Below are 25,294 nucleotides of genomic sequence, written 5' to 3' on the forward strand. Positions count from 1 at the left end.
TGCGGCCCCGGCCCCGGCCCCTGCGGAGAGCACCCCGCGGGAGGGGGGAGGCCGCTCGCTGAGCGAGCCCGCGGGCTAGTCTGATGTCTCCGACTTGTGTGCGATGCGAGCTTTTTGTATTAATACAGACGTTTGAAGTCTGACGTGCCGAAGTTTTCCTCGTTTTCTGTGCTTCCGCGGCGGGGTTCGGCCGGCGGGGGCGGGGGGGAAGGGTCGGGTCTCCCGCTGGGGCGGGGCCTAGAGACCCTCTGCTGTCGGCGGGGGGGGGGGGGGGCACCACTCCAGCGCCTGGGCGGGGTCGGCCGCCGCCGCGCATGCGCGCAGGGTGGCGGGCGGTGCTTCCCAGCGGGGAGTCGGGCGGCGGGGCCGGCGGCGGGCTGCGGTGACCCGGCGGCGGGGCCGGGGTGTGTGTGAGAGCGGGCCGGGGGCGGGCGAGGCGCGGCTGTGCGGTGCGGTGCGAGTGGCGGGCCCCGGGGGCCCCGGAGCTGAGCCCCCCCCCCGCCGCGGGTCCTCCGGACGCCCGTGGGCCGCCGCGGCGCCCCGGCTCGGGCCTGCGGGCTGCAGCCGGCGGGCTGGCGGCGCGGCCTAGGCCGGCGCCCCGTGTTGCTCTGCCGGCGCGCAGGGAGGAGCTGGGAAACCGGAGAAGATGAGCGACGCCGCGCTGCTTCCAGGCGGTGATCGGGAGCGCCCCGAAGACTAATGCAGAAAATCAATAAGAACGCGGTCCTGGCGCTCCTTTCTCTGACCAGCCTGGTTTTCCTCCTCTTCCAGCTGTACTATTACAAGTTCTACCTGTCGCAGAAGGTGAGAGCGTGCTGTCCCGCGCAGGCTTGCTTTTGTGGAATAACCCTGTGTAACGCCTGCTCTCTTCAGAGGCCTTCAGGAGCATCGACGCCACCCCCAAGCTTCTCTCACACGGCTAGCAATTCCTATAGTATTGACACGAAGTCGTCAATACTAGGATGACCAAGGAAGTTTCTGGTGGCAGGGATACAGTCAGATTTCAGTTGTCATCCTGACATTCGAGCCATTACGTCAGCCAGAGACATCCCATTAATTCTAAAATGGGATGCTGTTTGGTGTTCTCAGCTGTAGGTTTGAGCCACCGAGGCTTTTAATCTTCACAAGCCTTCCTACTCTTGCTGTCTAGTGACTTACTGAAAATGAAGCCAAACCAAGCGCTATCTTAGGGCTTTTCTGAAGAAACAAGCAAGGCAGCGTTTGTTGGTTGCAGGTTTTTCAACAGTAGTGTTTTTAAAAGAAAACACAGCTTTTTCTGCAGTTGTCTTTGTGATTCAGTGTTCTTCATTTTCTAGGTGTTATAGAGTAAATCCTGATTTTATACCACCTGTGGAATGTTTAGCTGAGTGTGATTTTCTATAACAGAAAAAGAGGTGAATCTTACTATAAATTAAATACTCCGGGTTTTTTCATAGTTTGCAGTTGCAACGCAGATTCAACAAAGGAAGTCAATTTATTTTTGCAGAACCACCACATGGGCATCATGTTGTCTGAGTTTGTTTTCTTTTGGTGCAAACATTCTTAATAAATGCAGGCAGTCTTAGTGCTAGGTGGTACCATAACCTTTGACTTCTTTCTTGTAGTTTCTGATGGTAAACAACAAGGCCATGAATGAGAAGTTCTTCACACTTTTGAAAAGCTAAAAGCTGAGCCACTAACTGCCTTGGCTTTATCATATGAATATATACTCTCAAATTTAATTCTCTAGAATTACATATGGAAAGACTGAGGCATAGTCCAGCTGTCTTTCCCCCAGTGGTATTTGCCTAATAGTGTTTGTGTTTGTCATTTTCCTATTTTACATTTACTGACATATTGACTTAGAAACATGAGACCTGATCATGTAATCCTTGCATGTCTGGAAGTCCCCAGGGCTTGCGTTGTCCTTCTAAACACACTAAGCCTGAGCAGTTGTTTATGATTTCACATTCAGTACTGTAGCTGGGTGACCAGAGGGATAACCACTGCCATAATTATGAAGTGCTAACTGGATAAATGCGCCTGAATGTCCTGTTGAGAAATCCTAAGCAGAGATTCAACTGAAACTTAATTTTTTTTCTTTTTTTCTTTCTCCCTCCCCCTCCCCTTCCTTGGTTTTGATAGAACGGGGCAGTTTTTTCCAAAGTCAGAGGAAGCCAGTCAGGCCAAGACAGCATTAGATGGGTATGTACAACGTCATTGGTTTATACAGTGCTTCTGCAAGTCTCAGAGAACTCACACGGAATTACAAACTTAGGGTCCAGTACTCTTTCCTCTTCACTGGGGATTTTCTAGTATTAAGGACTAAGAGATAGTTTTATCACTGAGCAAAGTTATGAAGTATTTCAAAACATCAGTTTAAAATGGAATTGAGAAACAGTTACAGCTTAGCAGCCTTTGCCTGTGCAGTCTTTAGGACTGTTGTTAATGCTTTAAGAAGGAAAACTTGTTATTTCTGATACGGAAGTTTTGATCCAGGCTTTTGTGTTCTTTCAGACTGAGTATTGAAAAGGTTGGTTTATTTGACCATGCAGCTTGTTTGATGGTCAGTAGCATGGTAAAAGATTGGCTGCAAGTCTTAGGTCACAGAATACCCGTTTGCTTGCTCCAGTTGTTTAATCTGCTGCTCAGTGTTTTGTGTTACTTGCATATGCTGGGTCATAAAGCTCTTCACGAGCCGGAAAATGTTACATTTCAGCATTCACTGGTTGCTGTATTCCAGTGTTAAGGAGCAGTGTTAGGAGTGCCATTAGATACTTGAAATGGGATATTCTTTGTTATGTCTTGCTTAAGGTTTGCAGGATTGAATGCAACCAAAACATCATGTTGGCCTTAGGGAACCAGAAGCTCAATTATGATATTTGTAGTTAGCATTTGTTTGGAAACACTTTTACAGAAGTCTTTTGTTAACAGATCTCCCAGAGGAAAAACAGCACAGATGGTTTAAGAGAATGATGTGCTGGGAGCTGGCTGTGTTTCGCTTTGGATGCAATATGATAATGTTGCTAGTTAGCAAAATAGCCGTTTAAATGCCTTGTTTCTGCTGAGCAAGAGAGGTATGAGGTGGTCTGTTAAGAGCTGTTCTTGGGAATAATCCAAACCAACGTCTCTGTGGACTGCCTGCTTGTGCCAGGAATGGCTCACTATTCTTGGAGGTGACACCCCTTGGGACTACCTCCTAGGTGTCAGGTGACATGGTCACAGTGGGCTTCCAATCTGCCAGTCTGTGAACAGAGTTCTCATTAAGCTTTAACTTGATCTTATGAGATCATTAGTAGTAAAGCAGAATGCTCCACAGTCCATCAGGGACCTGTTGCACTCCGAGCTTTCTTCAGGGTCTCTGCACGATGAGTCCAAAATACTCTATTTGAATGCATTTCTCTTAGCCGCTTGACATCATTGCCATCTCTTTCTACCAATTATTTAAGTTTCAACTTAAAGGATCTCTTTCCCTGGAGGAGTGATGGGGGGGGGGGGGGGGAGGAAGTAGATAATTTTTGCACGGATTTGCTTCCTGTTCATCAGTCTGATCTGCTAGTTTTAGTTACAGAATTAATGCTAGAACATCACTTACCTTTCAGCTCCATATAGTTGAAATCACTAAGAGGGTGGCCTTGCTTCTGCCTGAACAGCACATATAGTGCTGCTGCCTAAATTCTCTTTATTGATCCACATTCTGTCCTCACATTTTTACATCTCTCTGAAGCCAAAGCCCCATGCCAGAACTGGAGGTTGGCCTGTGGAGTCTGATTGAACAGACTCTAGCAGCTGGACAGGAGGAAGGTTAGAGCTTCAGTTAGAAAGTCAGGGTCAGCTTGCTGGGCAGGTAGCTTGGGCAGCAGGCCATTGTTTTCCTTTATCACACCTCTTATAGAAACCTTGATATGTAACAGACATAAAGCCTGACAGTGTTGTTCTAAGCAAATATTTTTTTTTTCTGATTACAATGGTGCTTTAAGTCATTAAATTTAACTGTTACAGTTAAATACATCAGCTACATTTTTAATAGCAGGATGGCTATGATTGCTGTAAATCTTCTGTGCGCCATGGACATTTAAATGTACTTGATTAAAATTCTCCACTGAGTCAAGTTAATAAATCCTCTCATCAGGCACAGGACCTTCTTGCTACAGCTATTAACCCCTTATACACCATTGCCACGGTTGAGTGCCCTGCATACACTAGTATCCAAAGAGCGGATAGCACTCACTTCCTACATTCTCGCTCAATCACCCTTCATACACAGCCAGCATCATGCTGAGATTTGGGGATACTGTGTGGGAGTGGGTCAAAAGCTGTGCTAAAGTCAATGGGTGAACAGTGTCCCTTGCTCTTGCCTTGCCCACAGGCTTCTTCAAAGGCAGTTGGTGTGATTAGGTGCAGTTTGCCTTTGGCTGGCTTTCCCAGTCACATCCTTGTCCTTCATGTGCTTGGATGTGACTTTCCAGGGGCTTTTGCTCGAGAAACTTCCTGGGGACTGAGATGAAGGTGACCAGAGTTTCCCAGATCCTCCTTTTTGAAGATGGCATGAGATTTGCCCTTTCTCAGATTTGAGGAACAGCTCCAGACCACCATGGCCTTTCAAGATGTTGTAGAGCAGCCTCGGAATGACATCAGTCAGCTCCCTCAGCACCCACACGTGCATCACATCTCATCCTATAATCTCTGGTTTATTCAAGTGCTTTCCAAGTCAATATAGAGCTGGAAAGAATTTAGAGTTTAGCCTAGAGTCCATTCTCAAGAATAGCACTCTAGAATTAGAGTGCTTTAACTTGTAGAAATTTCTAATTGAAGGTGAAAGGCTTTTACTCTAGTCCTAGAGACCTGGAAAGCCTGAGAGCAGCCTGTTCTTCTGAAAGAGAAACTTTCATTTCCACAATTGTTAATGGGAGTAAAGTGCACATTCAGAAAATATATTAGGAGATAACATTTCCTTCTGTCAGTGGGTTGGTTTTTTTACCTTCTCTCAAAGGGTTTTAATGTATTAACGTTTGCACGCTTAAAGATGGTGTATCTAACTTACAATTTTATCCTCTGTCAAACAGCATGTGGTTAGGAAGTTCCTAGGCTTACTATCCAGTCACAATATACCAGTGTATCTGATTGATCCTTTGATTCTGGGACTGGTTGATAAAGACTTTGAACAGATCAGAAGTTCTCCTGATGGCCCTAGTCCAGAATGCAAGTACTTTTGTGCTCCAAGAGACTTTACTACGTTTGCACTGCTGGACAAAACATGGAAACATGAAGTAAGTACCTTTTCTTCAGTTCACATTTGTGTATTGTAATGCATTCAACTGTTCTATGATTTTGTGACATAATGCTTTTGTGTTTGTATTAAGGCTGCTGAATTCATTACATGGAAATCTTGTAAAGGTGTTGGTAGAGGAAACTGTTTTTTAAAAGTAAAAGGTATCCAGGCACTAGCCTGGATATATCAAGAGTCATTTACAGATAACTAAAAGTTTTTAGAAGCTGTCTGCAATATTCATAAACACTTGTACTAAGAGGCCACTCCAAAAAGAAAAAACAAAGTTGTCTGTTAGAACAGAGGAGGGAAAACCTTACGCCTGTAATGTAGGTACAGCCATAATAAATCTCTAGTTTGGGGATCTGTCAAGGAGGAAGTGCAGGTATTGATGTGACAAGGCTGGAAAGATTATCACAGTCTGCTGGTTTACATTTCTTACATCCTTGTACTTAACACCATTTTATTTTATCAGTTGGCGTATTGGTATCTCTGCTTTTCTTTGATGTTCTGAGATTTTTAAATGGCTTTGTTAAAAAGTAGAGGTGTAGCATGTGATGAAGGACAAAATGGAATCCAAGATTATTTAATCATTTAAGTGTAATCTGGAAATATGTATTAGATTAATTTATACAGACTAAAGAAGATACCAGTGACAAACAGCTTTTTTCTTTTTTCGTCTCTTTCTCTCTCTTTTTTTTAAATTTTTTTTTTTTCAGAGAAAGCAGGTAACATTAAAATGGTCTGTGACTATTCTACTGAAGAAGTCCCACTCAAATGAAGAGTGGTGGCACTCTGAATCTGATCAGGCGGTTGTTTTACCCATAGCTATAAACGAATTAAAGAAACTGAGAATAAGGTTGTGTGGCAGCACACTAGTATAAATCCATCTTCCCATTCCTTTGTGGCTCATTGATAATATCTGTAGCATCCAGAGGAGAAGCTGATACACCTGTATAAAACAGTACAAGACATGTAACTGAACAGGTCTTTGGATGTTGATTGGTTCTTTTCTTATCAGCCAGAATTTCATTCCCTTTTTCTATGGAAATATGAAAGCCTGTTAGCTAGTGCAACATTCTGTGTTTGGTGAGATTTAGACAAATATTTATGTACATCATAAAAGAATATTTTGCAGTAATCGTTTTTGTATTAGTGGTATCATTATTCAAGGACTTATGAATTCCAAGTTCAAGAACAAGTTTGAGGATGCAGAGAGGGGTGCTATGGCAAGGAGCAAACCTAGTCCAAGCATGGCTTACAACATTTATTTGTTGTTTGATTGAATAGTTTGAGGGACAAAATTTGAGACAAGGAAACAGTGGTTGGAATTGCTTGTGGCTGCTGATCTTTAAGGTCTTAGAAATTTTTGAGTACTTTGTGCTTAAATCTGATTAGAGAATGAAAATGGGGAATAATGTCAGTTATAATAATGTAGCATTCAATTTTGGTTTCTCTATTCTTTAGCTTCTCTCTCTCTCCTTCTGTCTCTTCCTCTCTCTCATTTTTAGGTGGGCCTTTTTAGAACTGCTGAGAAAATGGGGTTCCAATGGCTAAAGATTATAAACAAGGACCCCCGCTTGGATGGGATGGATGACCTGTCTGGGATTGAAATTCCCTTGCACTACATATTTAAACTGGCATCTCATGCCATTCACCTGGTCGTCTTCTATGAGAGGAGTGGTAATTATCTCTGGCATGGCCCCCTGAGACTCAAGCAACATATGGACAGAAAGTTTGTGCCTTTTCGGAAACTCCACTTTGGTCGCTACCCTGGAGCATATGAAAAGTGAGTTCAAAACAGAGGAGGGAAAAAGTGATAATGGCACTTCCAAAATAACTTCTTTCTGCTGTATATAAAATTACTCTTTTTCCTAAAGTCAGGTTGTAAAATTCAGCTTATGTGTGGTTCAGCCCTCAAAGTGCAGGTAAATTAAGGTATGAAGGTAAATCCCATTCTGTTCACCTGAAAACAAGAGCCTCCCACCATTCATAAATCAAGAACTACATTTTAGAGGAAGTTGCTGTGTAGCCAGGTTGAAGCAGGCAGAAATGTGAGAGAAGTCAAAGAAGTCATGACTGAGGTTGGATCTTCTGCTAGAGTCAGTGGTTTACCATTATATATATTTAAAAGTTTGAAATCTGTTGATAGTGATCTATGCTATCAACACAGGAGTAAAGTAAGTGGCAAGAGATTTAGCACTAGCTGATAGATACTTGGTGTTACTTCTGTAATGATATGTATTCGGAAGTGGCATACAAGTATGGAACACTAAATGGAAAGGGGAAGCAACAGAAATCCATTCAGTAACAGTCCAAATAATCAGTGTTAAAGAACATGAATAAAGAGTGGTGACATTTGTACTACAAAGACCTGCCAACTGTTGCATGTAAGCCATGCTCTTAATGGGCTGAGAGGACTCCTTTCTTGCATAAATGTTTGAATTGATGGTGTCACTTGTCCACAGTTCTATGCTTAAGCTTTGCATTACATTGGTAAAGTTACTGTAAATGTCTGCCTTTTCCTACAATGCTTTCAATAGCAGTATTTCAGGAAATACAGATCACAGCAAATCTTGCCACTATTTTCAAAGCCAAGCACAGACCAGTAGGCTTTGAGAACAGTGTTCCTGTAGGGTATGTGTATATGCCATAAATCAGAGAAAAACAGCCAGACGTTTCATAGGTCAAAATAAATCTGTTTAACTTTTTCCTTAGAATTGACACCATTCTTTCTTCCTTTTAAAATGTGGAATCTGTACTGGTTATATGCCTAAACATCTGAAGTCAACTGTGTAAGCTGTTAAATATCACATTTCCTTCATTGTGAAGGCTGAACATTTTTTAAATTTTCAATGCAAGTAGCCGCAAAGTACAGGGTAAAATTTGGTTCTTAAGTGCATCCCATACTTAGACAACTAAATAAATAGCCTGAGTTTTCAAATGCACTGAACAACAGCTCTGAACAAATCCAGTGCAAGTCATAAGTCAGTAAAGGAATCTGTGATCTGACAAACAAAGTGTGGGCTTACAGGCATAAAATTTCTTTTTAAGTAAAATTTTGAAGTGTATGGGGAGTTTGTTGAAGCTGTTGTTGCTCTTCTTTTATAATTGGTTTTGGGTGTATTTGGACAGAGGAATCACTGCCAGTAGTATGCATTAAGATTTTAACCTGAGCTAGAGGAAAAAGTGGCTTGTGGTTTGGAAAGGAATTGAATGGGGTAATGTTATCATCTTTCTTTCCCTGCAGGCCGGAACTTCTGCTTGTTTCCATTGATGACTTAAAAGTTCAAATTCCAAAAAACCCGTCCAGTTTTCTAGAGGAGATGTCACACTCTAGATTTCTTGAATGTAGGTACAGAGAAGCTCGGGCTTTCTTTCAGGTTAGTGGTAATCAGGTAGTGTCTCTGAGATGTAATGTATGTTTTCACTGATTGACCCAAACCTACAAACAGTTCACTGTTTTTTACCTAGATGGGACTGTTCACATACATAAAGCTAAATACAGCCTCTGAGATTCAATCCGCAGAGTTTAGTAAGTGGTAATAAAACTAAAACTTTAACTGAAAATCTGGAGAAAATGGTCTGTCTTTTTTACTTCTGAGTGCATTTTTTTCCATTTTCCAAAACTTTGAAAAGAAAAGGTCTCCATAGCGCTCTCATATTTTTACTGTTAAATAGATTTCTTGTAAATAAGACTCAGATCCTGTGTATTTTTGTGTGATGAAAATTTTCCTTATGGCAATTCTCAACATTCAGAGTAGTATTTCATTTTATGTTCTTTTGAACTGTGTGCTCCAGTTCCACATTCCTAGTTTGATTTATTTGAAATGATATATTCATTTCAAAATTACTTATTTTGTTGCTTTTTGACCATGTAAGCTAATATTTTCACCACTATTTAGAGCATTATTTTTAGAATATTGCTATCTGATTTAGCAGATAGTAGGAAGCTTTCTGCTGCAATATGGGGAGTGTTTTGTCCTAACTTGAAAAGGACCGAGATATAAAGTGGTCATGAGTTACCACAGTTCAGACTGTGGAGTCAGAATCAGATCACTGAATTTGAGCCATCTCTGATTTCATGGAAGGGCAAAAAAGAGGACACTAAAGGTTCCATTCTTCAGACATTTAAGGTCTTGGGGAAGGGACTTCTCAGGGAATGGAAGACCATCCTTGTTCAGTCTAGTAGACCATAGCTTTCCATACGTGTAGCAGGAGGGTTACTATACCCAAGGGTACCTGTGTATTGTCACTTCACCTGGAAAAGACAGAAATTGTCAGCATGCTCCAATTCAGCTCTAAAACCTCCAGGCAGTAATGGCCACAGGCAGAGAAAATGTGCCTCAGAAGGTATATTGAACTTTGCTGAAGCTTTAATATTGAAATAAGCGGCTGGCATCTGTCTTGAAAAGTATTTGTTTCAACTGTTTGTTGCCCAAGAGCTCTTAATGAAATCAGTCATAAGCTGAGTGGTCCGTTGCTCCTGTGTATGATTTGGTAATGTTTGCCCAGACTGCCGTGTTGTTTTCGGCTTTGCATTAACAGGAGATCTTGCCACGGTTGTAGCTGGAAGATGGGCATGCGATTTTCTGTTCACGTTGTTTCCACTCTGTGGCAGAAGTTGCCAACATCCAGTTGTAACACTCGGTGGCGCCAGATAAACTGATGTGCTGGAAGTAACTCTGATTCTGTCCCTGCTTTCCCCCTGGACTCTGGGTATTGACTTCAGCGTGTGCAGAACCAGGGTTCGTCTGTGTTGTTGCCAAGTGCTGAGAATCAGTGTCTAATACATACATTCTTACTCTATTTTTCTGGGACTTTACATTCTGCTAGTTTGGAAAAACTGAAGATTTATGTTTCAGAGTTTATAAATTTTAACTTGTCTTTCTAGTGCATGTTCTCAAACTGGGCTGTGTATGTGAAAACAGATACTTCCCAGATATTAGTTAAGTAAAGTTTTAAGGGTCATTTTTTCTTAGGACACTTGAAAAATGAAGGCACATATTTGCTCTCTGACATTAGCTTGCTTACTTTTCCTTTGCCTTCCAGCTGTATCCTGATGATGCCTCTCTTGATGCAGTGGAGTTCAGAAAAAAAGCAAAATCCTTGCTCCATCTGGCTGCTCTGACACTGAATAATTTAGGAGTAAATTTCTGGCTGAGCAGTGGAACATGCCTTGGTAAAACATTTGTGTTATGTTGCATTTTTAAACTAATATGAAGTTTTAAACATTTCATCCTCTATTGCTTGTGATGTCAGCTGAGGTTAAATGTACTGGGTTTGAAGGTAATATGTGGCATTAGCTGTATTGAAATAGGCCTTTTTGCTCCTGACAAAATGCTTTTTGTTTAGAAACCTGAGCCTTGGAGATGCTGAACAAGTTTCCAGTGAAGCATTTAATGTTGTTAGCAATTATCTGTGTTGTGTTGATCACTGCTTAGAAAATAATCAGCAGTTCCCTAAATTCTGTGACTTGGAATTTACTGAAATGCTCGTTGGAAAACACAGTGATGGGCATATATTTCTGCTGTCCATGTAGAATCTCAGCTGATTTTTCTTCCCATGCAATTTGGTGCTTATCACTGACTTTTCAAATATAGTTAACAGTTCCTTATTTATTTTAAAACACATGTTTTAATAAAATGTCAGCCTATTAGAGTAGGTACTGCAAGTTTTCAATTCTGCTGAAGGTGGAAGTAGTATCTTATCACTGGTGAAGATTCTTTTATTATTGAAATATGTTTTGAAAACTCATGTGTGTGCACACTTGACTTGTATTTGTTTAGTCCTAGGGAATATAATTTTCTGAATGAACAATTACTAAAAACTGCTTTGATGAAACAGACAAAAGGATGTCCCACTTCTTGTCTCACTGTTTTGCAGTGGTGATTGAAAGATGATGAATGTCTCAGATACTATTTAAAATAATAGTTTCAAATTAAAAGCACAACTGTAGCCCTGTAACTGTTCATTGCTGATTACATTTGGGGTCAGGTAAAGAATATTTTTTTCTTTAAAGACATTTAGATTAGAAAACTGAAGATATTTCATCTTTGAAAGAGTTACTGTTTTCTCTCATTCTTGGCTTTCTGGAGGAAAGAGCTGGCTATAAGTGCAGTAATATTTGTTTTCCTCGATGTGGTTCATTTCATAGGAGAGAAAGGCAGAAGTCTTTTTCATGGCCTCATTCAAAGATCTCTGCCTGGTGACCTTATGGCAGTTCATTTTTATATTGCTTTTGTTCTGCTGATATGTTGCTCTTGTTCCTGAATTAACTAGTCCGTTTTTCCTTTTTTTTCCCCTCAGGCTGGTATAGACAGTGCAATGTCATTCCTCACAGCAAAGATGTGGATTTGGGAGTCTTTATAAGGGACTACAAAGCAGATATCATTCCAGCCTTTCAGAAAGCAGGATTACCACTGAAGCACAAATTTGGCAAGGTACATAGATAATGAACAATTTGTTTAATGTGTCTTTCTGTAGGTTCGTAAGTTTAAGTACAGATGCAGATCACTTATGTAGAAGTGGGTATCTGAAGTCTCCTTGGCAGACATTTACTCATTAGGTTTTTACCTAAACATATAATCTTGTTGATTTTTGTGTGTTCTTTTGGACAGTGTGTGAGCAAATACCCTTCTTAATAGCTTCAGCCCTGTTTGGGGAGTTTGAATTCCACCTCAGAAGTTTTTAATAAGTTTTAAAGGGGTGTAATCTGTGTCAGTGGTGCTAGAGAAACTTAAGAATCAAGGTAGAATTTAGTCTTTGAGATTGGATGGGCCTCATCATGTAGGAGGATTGGTGATAGCTCTGAGATTATCTGTAGCCTTGTATGTAACACTGGCAGAAGGGGGAGGCTGGCTTGAGGTGAGCGCTGGGCTTGTTCATTATTAGCTTATGTGGATCTTTATTTAGCTTTGTTTCAAAGTGTCGGCTGCAGAATGGTAGAGAAGAACAAAATTACAGGAATATGAAGGTTCAGCCACAGTTAAAGTGATACATCTTTACTGGTGCTAGTGAGCATTTTATCACAAAGAACATGTGTTAAATGAAGACACCTAATCATGTATTTATTCACTGAGATTATTTTGCTTGTGGCAGGGGACAAGGAGATGGTGCTGAAGGTTTTGGGGCTAAAGGGAGGAAAGAGAAGGTAGTCCCACTGAGGTGTGGAAAATTTCCAATAGTCTCAAGGCACCTAAAAAAAAAAAAAAAAGAGAGAAGTTGCAGAGTTAGTGTATTTTCTTTGGTTAAGATAGGAGTCACTCTGCATACCTGACCAAAATAAATTTGTTTTCTGAAACATGCTGACATAAGTAGCTTTGTATTTTTACAGTGCGTATTTTTGTCTTGCAGGTAGAAGACAGCTTGGAACTCTCTTTCCAGGGAGAAGATGATGTGAAACTTGATATTTTCTTCTTCTATGAAGAGGATGACCACATATGGAATGGAGGAACTCAGGCCAAATCGGGCAAGAAATTTAAGTACGAAATATATTTGTACCTCTAGTAGGAAAGAAATTAAACAATTTAGTATTGGCATTTTGTGTGTTGTTGCCTGGCAGTTTATGCTCTTTGTGGCAGTTATCAGAGGAGAATCAGTGGAGATTTTGCACTTTGAGACCAGAGAAGTAGAAAGAGAACCATACTATGCCTTACTAGAGAGGTGCTGGGTTTGTCAAATGTCAGTTCTCTCGTGAAGCTGAAAGCAGTGCTGGCATGTCATATCAAGCAGATCTTATCTGGACTGTGACAAGCTGTGAGTTAAATAAATGGCTAAGGTGAGAAGAAGTCTCTAAAACTGTTTGTTGCACAACAGGCGGACTGGTGGGCACTCATCTGAGAGCAAAGGCTGCAGCTCTGGCTGGGGGGTCTGCACCGTCTACCCCAGTTGTGGCCAGTGTCTCCACCCAGACAGAGCTGTTGAAGGGAGAGGCTGCAGCGCAGACCGCAGACAGCAGGCAGTGCCTGGACCTTTCTCCTGGGGCAGGGACAGGCAGACCTGCCTGCAAAAGGTGTGCCCAAGTGGAGGACCTCCTGCAGCGGGTGGCTGAGCTGCAGGAGGCAGTGAGAAGGCTGCGTAATGTCAGGGAGGCTGAGAATGGGTTAGGTAGCGGGTTCCAAGCGCAGTCTGCAGTGCACCTGCTGCCCATGGCCAAACAGGCAAAAACTCCCCTACTGGCACACACAGAAGGGAGGGGAGCCAATAATGCAGAAGAATGGAAGCTTGCAACAGCAAGGATCTACAGGAGGAAGAGACTTCCCCTGAAGCCTGAGGTGCCCTGGCAGAACTGCTTCACCACTCTGCAGACTAAAGAGGGAAGACCTGTCATATCAGGAGAGATGCTGCAGCTGGGTAAGGCAGCCTGATCCTCTCCCTGTGTAACAACCAGTGCAACTATGAAGAGGTAACAGGTGATAGTAGTAGGTGACTCTCTTCTGAGAGGTACAGAGGTACCCATTTGCCTACCTGACACACTAGAGATTTGCACTCCTTAATGGGGCCTTGTGTTGGGGACGTCATCGAGAAACTACCAAGCCTCATACAGTCCACCGACTATTATTCGCAGTCTGAGGAATACGAAGAAGGATTACAGAGCAGCAGTATGGGACTCTGGAGCACAGGTAGTTTTTTCAACAGTCCTCCTGGTCAAAGGGAAGGGGTTTGAAAAGGCCAGCTGAATCTGGTGAATCAACAAATGTTTTTGGGACTGGTGCCACAGCCAGGGGTTCAGCTACTTAGACCATGGCACTCTCTTCAAGAAACCTGGTCTACTGGGGGCTGATGGGGTACATCTGTCAGAGAAGGGGAAGAGCATCTTTGGTCATAGGCTTGCCAAGCTGGTGAAGACAGCTTTAAAATAAGTTGCTGGGGGAGGGGAAGGAACCTCAATGCATCCCACTCCTACCTGTTTGTTGCCAGTGCCAGCAATAGATGCCCAGAACCTGGAGAGGGATCACAGGTCAGCAGGAGAGCAGCTGGAGAGCAGCACAAAGGAATTCCAGCCACTCCAGCCAGTAAGTTAGCTTCATCGAGGGCCCAACTTAAATGTCTCTATCCAATAATGCACATAGCATGGGCAATAAACAGTAGGAGTTAGAGACTTGCACACACCTGCAGGCCTATGATCTCACTGGCATCACGGAGACATGGTGTGGAGTGGCTCCTATGGCTGGAGTGTTGGAATAGAAGGATACAGGCTCTTCAGGAAGGACCGGCATGGGAGATGAGGAGGGTGTGTCACCCTCTACGTCAATGACGAGCATGGAGCTCTGTCTGGAGATGGATGAGGAGCTGACCCGATACCTGTTGGAGGAACAACACAGCAGGGCATAAGCAATCCAGGAGGTTGATGATATTGAGGTTGAGGTTGATCCTTCTCCAAGTGATAGAGGAGCCAACAAGGAGAGGTGCTGTGCTGGACCTTGTTCTCACCAACAAGGAGGAGCTGGTGGGTAATGCGAAGCTCATGGGCAGCACCATGAAATGGTGGAGTTCAAGATCCTTAGGACAGCGAGGAGGGTGCACAGCAAGCTCACTACCCTGGCCTTCAGGAGAGCAGAGTTTGGCCTCTTCAGGGATGTGCTTGGTAGAGTACCATGGGATAAAGCCCTGGAGGGAAGAGAGGCCCAAGAAAGCTGGTTAATATTCAAGGATCACCACCTCCAAGCTCAGGAACAATGCATCCCAGCAAAGAGGAAGTCAGGCAAAAATGTCAGGAGGCCTGTATGGATGAACAAGGAGCTCCTGGACAAACTCAAGACACAAAAAGGATGTCGAGTACTGTGTTCAGTTTTGGGCCCCTCACTACAGGAAGGACATGGAGTTGCTGGAACGTGTCCAGAGAAGGGCAACCAAGTTGGTGAGGGGCCTGGAGCACAAGTCTTATGAGGAGTGGCTGAGGGAGCTGGGGCTGTTTCGTCTGGAGAAGACGAGACTGAGGGGAGACCTTATCGCTCTCTACAGCTACCTGAAGGGGGGTTGTAGTGAGGTGGGTGCTGGTCTCTTCTGTCAGGTGGCTGGCAATAGGACGGTGATTCTATGATTAAATCTATCCTCTTTCAGTTTAAAGCCATTACCCCTTTTCCTATCACTACATACCATTGTAAAAAGTCCCTCTCCAGCTTTCTTGTAGGCCCCCTTTAGGTATTGGAAGGCTGCTATAAGGTCTCCCTGGAACCTTCTCTTCTCCAGGCTGAACAACCCCAACTCTCAGCCTGTCTTCATAGAACAGGTGCTCCAGCTCTCTGATCATCTTCATGGCTCTCTTCTGGACCTGCTCCAACAGGTCCATGTCCTTCTTAAGTTGGGGGCCCCAGAGCTGAACACAGTACTCCAGGTGGGGTCTCACCAGAGCAGAGTAGAGGGGGAGAATCACCTCCCTCAACCTGCTGGTCACACTTCTTTTGATGCAGCCCAGTGTACGGTTGGCTTTCTGGGCTGTGGGTGCAGATTGCCGGGTCATGTTGAGCTTGTTGTCGACCAACATCCCCAAGTCCCTCTCCTCAGGGCTGCTCTCTATCCACTCATTGCCCAGCCTGTATTTGTGCTTGGGATTGTCCTGACCCATGTGCAGGGCCTTGCACTTGGCCGTGTTGAACTTCACGAGGTTCACACGGGCCTACCTCTCAAGCTTGTCAAGTTCCTCTGGATAGAATCCCTTCCCTCCAGCATGTCGACCACAGCACACAGCTTGGTGTCATCAGCAAACTTGCTGAGGGTGCGCTTGATCCCACTGTCCACGTTGCCAACAAAGATGTTAAACAGCACCGGTCCCAATACCAACCCCTGAGGAATGCCAGTTATCACTGCTCTCCACTTGGACGTTGAGCTGTTGACCACAACCCTCTGAGTGTGACCATCCAGCCAATTCCTTATCCGCCAACAGGTCCACCCATCAAATCCATGTCTCTCCAATTTAAAGAAAAGGATGTTATGCAGGACAGTGTCAAATGCTTTGCACAAGTCCATGTAGAATCATAGAATCATTTAGGTTGGAAAAGACCTTCAAGATCATCGAGTCCAACCGTCAACCATGCCCACTAAACCATGTCCTGAAGTACCCTGTCCACTTGCTTTTTGAATACCTCCAGGGATGGTGACTCAACTGCTTCCCTGGGCAGCCTATTCCAATGTCTGACAACCCTCTCAGTAAAGAAATTTTTCCTAATATCTAACCTAAATCTCCCTTGCAGCAACTTGAGGCCATTTTCCCTTGTCCTATCGCCAGCCACCTGACAGAAGAAACCAGCACCCACCTCACTACAGCCCCGCTTCAGGTAGTTGTAGAGAGCGATAAGGTCTCCCCTCAGCCTCCTCTTCTCCAGACTAATCAACCCCAGTTCTCTCAGCTGCTCCTCATAAGACTTGTGCTCCAGGCCCCTCACCGACTTGGTTGCCCTTCTCTGGACATGCTGCAGCACCTCAGTGCATTTTAGATGAGCTATAAGAAAGAAGTTCTTTACTATGAGGGTGATGAGACACTGGAACAGGTTGCTCATCCCTGTACACCTCATACCTGGAAGTTTTCAAGGCGAGGTTGGATGGGGCTTTGAGCATCCTGGTCTAGTGGAAGGTGTCCCTGCCCATGGCAGGGGAGCTGGAACTAGAAGATATTTAAGGTCCCTTCCAACCCAAACCATTCTATGAACTAATTTTGCATTAAAAAATTAATTTTTAGGCATCTATCTTGATGACAGAGTATTATGGCAGAAAGCCTCAACAGTCCTTTGTGACGTAAACCCCATAGTTTTTTATTTTGCGGTAATGATTTGGAATACTTCATTGACTAATGTTGTGTCAGCAACTCAGATGACTACTTAAGACCTTGTTGTTCATGTTCTGAAAATGGAATTTTAAATTGGATCCTGCATTTCTTGCTTCATACTTTTCAGTATTAAATTAGCAAATAAATACAACAGCTTCCTAATCTACTCAGCAAACTGAATACAGGTTTTGATAATTAGATTAATTTCTTTCCATCACCCAACTTAACTCAAAAGAGACAGTTGCAGACTAGTGGAAAACCTTACTGACTTCTATAGGATTTCATTATCTTTCATATTTTGCCTGAACTGAACTATTTGCTTATATTTAGCTAATGGGACCTTAGTGAACACTTTCATCAAGATGGTGATAATGTCTGAGTCCTTGTCTTAGTTATCTTTGTTCTGAAATGATAAAGACTGGGGAAGGTATTTTGATGATGGGAGTCAAAAGGCACACTTACAAACAAACTAAAGGAAGAGCTTGTGGAATATTCCCGCAGAAAATGTGGTATGTTGCAGAGTATTTTTCTTAGAATACAGCAAAAATTTCATAGTTTTCCAAAGCAGGCTTAATGTCTGGTTTTTTCCATACAAGATTTTGGAGGATTTTGTGTGATGTATTCTGAGAAGGAAGCTGACAAATAAATTCTTTTCCTTTTCTTTGTGCTTCTGTTGTGTCTAAATTGCAGTAGCTGTTTCCATGCCAGTGGAGTTGATGTGGTCTTTCAAAATTCCATTGTAACATCAGACCTTGGGTACTTGAGAGCTGTTTTCCCCCCTTTGATATGACTGGTCCAATGCATGAGAATAGAAGGTAGATGTGAACCTGTGCTATGCTCCAGCTCTTGCATCCTAGGATATTACAGCTCTTTTGGGACTCCAGCTTTCATAAACACTATCCTTTTCTTGTAACCTAGTACTTACTTTTGGTGGTAATTATTTTCAGAGTTTACCAGCATGGCTTTCTAGTTCAATGAGAAATAACTTGCTTAAACATAGTAGCGTAAGGAAGCCTGTAATTCTGAACTGGTGTTTCTTAGGCATAGTTTACTGTACTTAATCCATACAGAAAAGGACCAAGAAAACTGCTTGTTTACCATTATAAAGGCCCCGAGCCCTGACACAACATGGCTGTTCAGAATGCTTAGCCAAATAATTCCAGATATGTATTATTCCAAATACCTTCTCAGAAAGAGAAAAAAGATCACAGCTTTTTAACTGTGAGATGTCGTGATTTAGCATGCTTGATCTGAATGCTTGCAATGCCAGAATGACCCTCAATTTTGCTTAGTCTTCAGCCCTTTCAAAATTTGGGAGAAGGTAAATTGAGGAGGTTAGTAAAAAAAGAAGTGATTGTTTGATCATACTGAATCCTAACCCTACTTAAACAAATTTAAGTGAATCTCAACAGCTGTTTATGTGGTATCAAAAGAGATACTGGTTGCTACTAGAGCATCACAATTAAGTGTGGGAATTCTATTCCAAGATATTTTATGTTTTTTAAAAATGAAGGGTAAGAGACATTTTCTTCAGTAAGCTAAATATTTGCATAGGTATACTTTCTATACATCCTGCCAAATAAAAATATGAAGAGAGAAAGTATTTCTCATTTAGTCTCTGAAATATTTTTTTCATTAGTAATTTTTAGTCTCTGTTTACTTGGAGAGCTGGTTTTTAAACCTTGCAAGTCTGACTGTATGATTTATATTTTCATGTACACAAATCCTTCCTCAACATTGCAGACACAAGCAAGCATATACATCCTCCATGTCTTGTCTTGGAGTTACAGCAATTGAGACCTCCTATTTGTTTACAAAATTAATGGAAGACAGTTGCATTCTTCAGCAGAGAATAAGTATTTACAAAACCTGAATCTGGGAATCAAATCTATACTGTATGCTTTAATCCTTAAAATGAGTTAATTCTGTAGGTTCTTAACATAGAGGACTTTGTGTAAGTATAAAATCTTTTCAGTACTTCTATGTCAAAAGATTCATGAGAATGAAGTTGGAAGAAAAAACAGTGAGCAGTGTATACGTACAAGAGTACATAGCCTTATCCCAGCCACTTGGAATGAGCAAACAATGAGCAAGGATTCCAGTAGCGTGAAGCACCACTGAAAGCTACATTTTTCGTCAGTGAATGTAAATATTTGATTTTAATAATAGTTAAATAATTATTTTGGTGAAGTTTCCGACTGACTTTTTAATTTGCAGATTAGTTTATATAAATTACCTGTTCATTCTCCTTAGAATTATTATTCAGAGTTCACTCTCTGGAGGATGTATTATTTCAGTGGTTTGCTGATAGCTTTTGCACATGCACGCCCACTGCAATTCTGATAGGTGAATGATTTCCTGGGTTAATAACAGCTATATAGCTATTTGATCATTATAGATCCACTAATAAGGTTTGTTTATCTTGTTTTCCCCTTGGTAGCTGACTTTTTTTGCTTTTTGGTTTAGTGTAGAGCTAATCAGTAGTCTCTAGATATATATACACACAAGTGCTTGATCACATTTTTCTCTCCCTCCATTTAAGGCATAAAAGCAAGTTTGTTTTATTTTCTGATACTGTTTGCACAGTGCTTAGAAATAAAATTAAGTTTATGCATAAGTTTATGTGGGGTTTCTAATTCATGCAAATGCACAGATCTTTTAACTTTCTTTTTCAAAAGGTCTAAGTGCTTACGGTTTCATTTTAACCTGTGAAAAGGAGTTGAAGATCACTTTTTTTTTTCTGTGGAAGACTTCACAGCTTCAGAAGTGTTGGTGATCCTCTGCAGGAATAGTGCACAGGCTGATATTTACTTGTTTAACTCATTGACTCTGTCACTGTACTTTTATAGGATGTCATTCTGATCAAACTGTGAAATTTACCTGTGAACTTCCACTGGTGTAAGCATACTTATAGGTAGGGCTTATGTTGGCCCTTCTACAGAAAATGATAGGTACAGAACAAGGTCAGTTTGGTAGAATAAATTATTTTTAAAATTTGAATGGGACAAGAAGGTTTCAGAAAGTACAGGGTGACAGCTGTATCTTAATTCTTTGCAGCTGCTCCAAGTCTGGCACTGTGTTTAAACATGGGTACTGAAAGGGAATTGCATGCTTTGTTTAGTAAGATTGAAGAAAGGTAAAAACTTGATTTTAAAAAAGGCCTGACTCATAATAAAATATTTAATGCTGCTTTTATCAAAATCTTTGCTACCAAATAACACGTATCATCCTCTTGACACCCTTCTAGATGAGTTGACCAATCCAGTTTGTAAGTGGAAAAGTAAGGACAGGGACTAAGTGATTTCCTACAGGTCGCAGAATGATATGGGAATAAGCAACAGAAGATTTAGAAATGCTCCTTCCTAAGAACATGTGCCAAATGTTAACCAGTTACTGTTGATAATAACAACCCTGTCCAGTATGTAAATAATATTTTATAGATAGGAAGTTACAAAATAAGAAAAAATTATTATAAATGTAACATGGCCACTTGCTGCAGTTGATTGCTTTCTCCATGAACTTATTTAGAGATGTATTTCAGTCTTCTGCCAGTGACTGTGTTCTTTTGTTATGACACAGGTATCTCTTTCCAAAGTTTACTCTGTGTTGGACTGAATTTGTAGAACTCAAGGTACACGTGCCCTGTGAAACCCTTCAGTATGTTGAGGCCAACTATGGCCCAGACTGGAAGGTTCCTGTGAAGACATGGGACTGGAAGAGCTCACCATCCAATGTGCAGTACAATGGTGTCTGGCCTGTCGATGAATGGGATGATGTCATTCAAATCTACTGACCACCTGACTGCTAGTAGAGCATGCCTGCTATCCTTGAAACTCTCGGTTTGTAATTTCCAATTCCCAAAGGCATCAAGATCCATTCCTCTTGTAACTTCTCATCTGTTTCCTAAGGAGACATTTACATTTTTTTGCTTAACAGTTGTTTTTTTTTTCCACCTTCATCATGCATTTCCAGGTAGTTAAAGGAAATTATTAAAGGCAACTGAAGAGAACGGGAGCTGAAAGAAAAGCTGTGCAAAGGGAATAGAGAAGAAATGTCGCAGTAAATTTATGGGCAGTTGACTATTTAAATGTAAACAGTGGCCAGGTGACTTAGACTTCCCTGGGATCATCAAAATCTTGGGACTGTTCATTTCTCAAACTTAAGAGAGGGATAGGATGAAAAAATCCCAGAGTTCCTCTTTTTTCAGGGGAGATCCTGTGAATATTCAACTTTTAAACACCAGAGTTATGAGTACCTCAGATGTGCTTGGTTCGAGACTGATCTATCCCTATGATATGCAGCAGGTTGGTCTTGGGATTGGAATCTTTCTGTTACACAGAACCTGTGTGACCCACCTGCTTTACATGTAGGAGGTATTGAGTAACAGTGTAATACTAAATGAATGGAAGGAGAAACTATCCACATGGGACATCTTGCAGTAACAGTTGGGGTTTTTGTGAACTAGCCACTGCATGCAATTATGGCAGGGAATGTTACCTGCTTTTTTTTCTTTTTTTAAAAACATGATGGTGTATACTACAAGGATGTCTTTCCCATGAAAAAAATAAATATCCTGGTTTTGATGTCCCAATTAGTGTGGTCTCCATGTAAAGTTTTGACTAGATTTTAGAAAATTATAGTTGTCCCTGCTTTCTTACAAGTAGATAGAAGAAGGTATTGATAGTTTTCTGTTTAACATGGGCGCACAGAACAGAGATCTCAGAGAATCGCAGCTCTTTTCTCTAAGTGTAAGCAGAAGTGTGTACAAATACCCACTGTTCTATCAAATTTGCAGTAGGGTAATTGCAAGTAAAGTATGAGTGTAACATTAGCCTTTGTATGGGAAGAAAGTGGAAGCCTGACAACTCTCTCCTCCTGCTTCTGCTTGTGCTTTTGGTCAATGCAGTAATCTTTCTTCTTCAGTATTTTGGAGAGGGATAATAGCTTTCATGTGAGCATGTGTGTCCAAGTTTTTTCCAGTCCTGCTGTGCAGGGAAGACAAGGGCACTAATGCTGCTAGTGAGTTTATGACTATAATATATGGTACAGACCCAGGAGTACTTGTGAACCAGTGTCAAGGTGTGGAAGGGAGCTCATGTTTACTTGCAACAAACCTGTATCTATTCTTTCCTTGCTAAAGCAGAAAGGTTATCTATGGGTCACAGCTTTTCCACCTTTCACTGGGTAGAGGTAGGTTGAGTCTGTGGTTTGTGTTCTGTTCATCTGCAGTTTTTGGCTGTGTATTCAAGTGTGTACAGTTCTGGAGAGATGAAATAGTTACTGCCATGCAGCGGTTTTACTACTGTATCATTCCAGGTGCACTCTGGGGCTTCCCTGCTGTTTTCATCCTGGAGCGCGCTGCATGTTTTTTCCTGCCAATCCTCTTCGTTCCAGCAGTCTCCTGCCCCTGAAGCACTGGAGTAAATTATTCAGCTTCTGGCAACAACTTGTCATGCTGGTTCTTCAATTGGTATGGTAACTTTGTTAGCTTTGCCTAATTAAGAAGAGAGAGATGTAAAATCCTGCTAATGACATTTACTCGTAAAGTAAACATTACATCATAAGGGATAATTTCTCAGGTAGAATTTTTTGTATTTGTTCCTTAAAATGAAAAAAGCCAATGTCCTTACGCTTTTCGTGTTCAAAACTCTGTTGTTGTGAACTTCTTTGTTTAGTAATGTACAATAAGCCTGTAAGTTTTTCAGACATGATAGGTGTTTAAAGGTGAAGGAAAAGATACTATCAGAAAATTATAATCCTGTCAAATTTTTTACTTTGTAGATGGAAAGAATAATGGAAAAAAATGCATGTCCATTAAAGGGAGAATGTCTTAAATAGTTGATTATACCTGTAATTTATTCTTCAGGTTAAAATATTTTCAGAATATACAAGTGTATATTTAACACTGATTAAAAGAATGAAAGTCTCATTTGCAATTCAAGATCTTGTTTCTTCCTTTGTTTTGTCATTTTGGGCAGCATTTAACACACTTCATTGCAGTTACCATGACATAATGCACAGAGAAAAAATTTGATCTGTTTCTTACACTGCTTATTTACTGTCTGTCTTGAGCTTATATTTTTTAATAAAGATACTTGGACACAGCAAAGATACTTTGAATAAAGCAGGTGCCCATACATAGAAAAAAGGATCCTGCAATTGCACAAACATATTGCACTTCTGCATGTCTCCTGTCATGCTCTATGCAGTGCCCTGACTGCAGATTTCCTGCTTGTTGGATGGCATCCCAAGGAGTGGTGTAAACATGGTGGATGCTCTTTGAAGGCACACCATGAGGCTGAAGCCTTACCACTCCCCATGGAAACACCCAGATTTAGGCATTTGTTTCCTGTTAGGTTCTTGTTGTGGTTTCAGCCCGGCCGGTAACAAAGGACCACGCAGCCGCTCGCTCACTCCTCCGCCCCCCTCCGGTGGGATGCGGAGGAGACGGAGGAGAGAAAAAAAGAAAAAGAAACTGGAACCTCGAGGGTTGAGATAAAGGCAGTTTACTGGGACAAACACAAAGAGATTACAACAACAACAACGGCACTAATGAAAAAGTATACAAAAAGAGTGATGCACAGTGCAACTGCTCACCACCCGGGACCCGACGCTCCGCCACTTCCCCCACCAAAAACAGAGACCACCCACCCCCCCCCCCCCCCCCGGCCCACTCCCCATTTATATACTGAGCATGATGTCCCATGGTATGGAATAGCTCCTGGGCTAGTTCAGGTCAGCTGCCCCGGCTATGCCCCACACCTCCCAGGTTCCTGTAAAAATTAACTCTATCCCAGCTGAACCCAGGACAGTTCTCTTGAATTGCCACTTCTGCAATGGATTCTTAATTCCGTGTTACCTTCCTAACTTACTACCTACCCTCATTTTGAAAGTGCTCTGGAGAGGAGGGCAATTTCTAAATTGTCATACTGGCATGCATTTAAGGTCTTGAGCAACAACATATGAAGTACCTTGACTTTCATCTAGCAAACAAAGCATGCTATGTATGTGTAACTTAAAGATAGCAGAGCCTATTCAGGGATGCTCATGAGCCAAGAAGAGCGTAGCAAGATGTTCAAAGCTCTGGAATAACTGCAAAGAAAGATTGAAGAAATAGGGTTGCCTGAAGAGAAGGGACCATAAAAAGCCATTTTCAAAAGCCATAAAAGGTGGTTACAAAAAGGAAGGGATGTATGTGCTCCTTTTCCATGATTGGTAGGAAATAGAAGTAAATGGGAGGAACACAAATTGAGGGTGCCTGTGTAGAATACTGGAGTATTTTACATGTGGAAATGTGTGAAGCCTTCGACTGGGATCTCTGAGGACACATCAGACAAATGTCAGCCAAGACTGACTGTAGCTAAGGATTGATTGTAGTTAATCCTGTCTTCCAGCTGGCGGGAGTTCCTATTTTCCATGATTCTGTAGCAGTTTTCAATAACTTTCTGCTTTTACAAAATGGAAATTGGAATCATTGTTTATATATGAGCTTAAGAAAGGTTATATTTCTAGAATCAGATACTAGAGCTCATATTGGGAGTTATGGTGAATCACCATCCCACTGTGGAAATGATAGGAAACTGCAGCATCTTCAACACCTGAAAAATGTGATCATTTACAAGGGCAACAAGCAGCTTTTCCAAAGGATATGTCTGAGCCAAACTGAGGCTGTAGAACACTCTTGTAATTCCTGCACAGAACAAATGATGCTTGCCCATGCAGGGCAATAAGTGTCTGAGGGAGATGGCTATGTTTTTGATGTGTCCGGAAAGAATCTTGTGATAGAAGAAGGACCTGTGTGTGTTACACCCCACTCTTCTTTTGAAGTCAGAAATGGAAGGTAGACAAAACTGTGACAATACTGATAGGAGAGAGTCCTGAAAATATGGTTGAGACTTTGTTGTCTAAATGAGGGAAAAAAGAAAAAAAAAAAAAAAAGTAGCAGATTTTGTTATGCCCTTTCCCAGAAACAGTCTGGGAGATGCTGGTCCCCTTGTCATAAGTCTTAAAGTCTGTCAACTCAAGAGTAAAACAGTCTCTACTTTGCACTGTCATTTGAAATTGTTTGTTTTGCACAGACGAATGAGATGTTAAAGGAGTAACATCTGTGTAATAATACAGATACCTGCCTTCCTTCCAAGGACTGGCTTGTCACGGTGCAATGACTTTCAGGAAATTAGTTCTGTCCTTTGATACTTTTTGGCAGAATTCTCTGAGTTTACGTAGCAGTTCAAGAAATTCAGGGGCACCTACATCACTGTCAGGCTTGTTTTCTTTCT

The 25,294-nt window shown here is 41.8% G+C and overlaps 1 protein-coding gene across 6 annotated transcripts; it reads left to right on the forward strand.

The window, feature by feature from the left end:
• The first annotated feature begins 518 nt into the window (after positions 1–518).
• FKTN (fukutin) lies at positions 519–22,956 on the forward strand. 6 transcript variants are annotated; one of them, XM_049795285.1, is made up of 10 exons: positions 520–804; positions 2,125–2,184; positions 5,046–5,249; positions 6,760–7,037; positions 8,499–8,631; positions 10,301–10,430; positions 11,558–11,691; positions 12,605–12,732; positions 17,706–17,830; positions 20,595–20,673. In XM_049795285.1, the coding sequence occupies exons 1-9, from the start codon at positions 700–702 to the stop codon at positions 17,803–17,805; spliced, it is 1,272 nt and encodes a 423-aa protein (XP_049651242.1). In that variant the 5' UTR covers positions 520–699; the 3' UTR covers positions 17,806–17,830; positions 20,595–20,673. The 6 variants fall into 6 exon arrangements, with proteins under 6 accessions (XP_049651237.1, XP_049651241.1, XP_049651242.1 ...); XM_049795283.1 differs by lacking the exon at positions 20,595–20,673 and adding an exon at positions 13,067–13,262 and having other exon boundaries at positions 17,706–17,767; XM_049795282.1 differs by lacking the exon at positions 17,706–17,830 and adding an exon at positions 22,332–22,956 and having other exon boundaries at positions 521–804; positions 20,595–20,854.
• The last annotated feature ends 2,338 nt before the right edge of the window (positions 22,957–25,294 follow it).

The sequence above is a fragment of the Accipiter gentilis genome, chromosome Z (genome assembly GCF_929443795.1).
Source record: "Accipiter gentilis chromosome Z, bAccGen1.1, whole genome shotgun sequence".
In the NCBI taxonomy this organism is placed as follows: Eukaryota; Metazoa; Chordata; class Aves; order Accipitriformes; family Accipitridae; genus Astur; species Astur gentilis.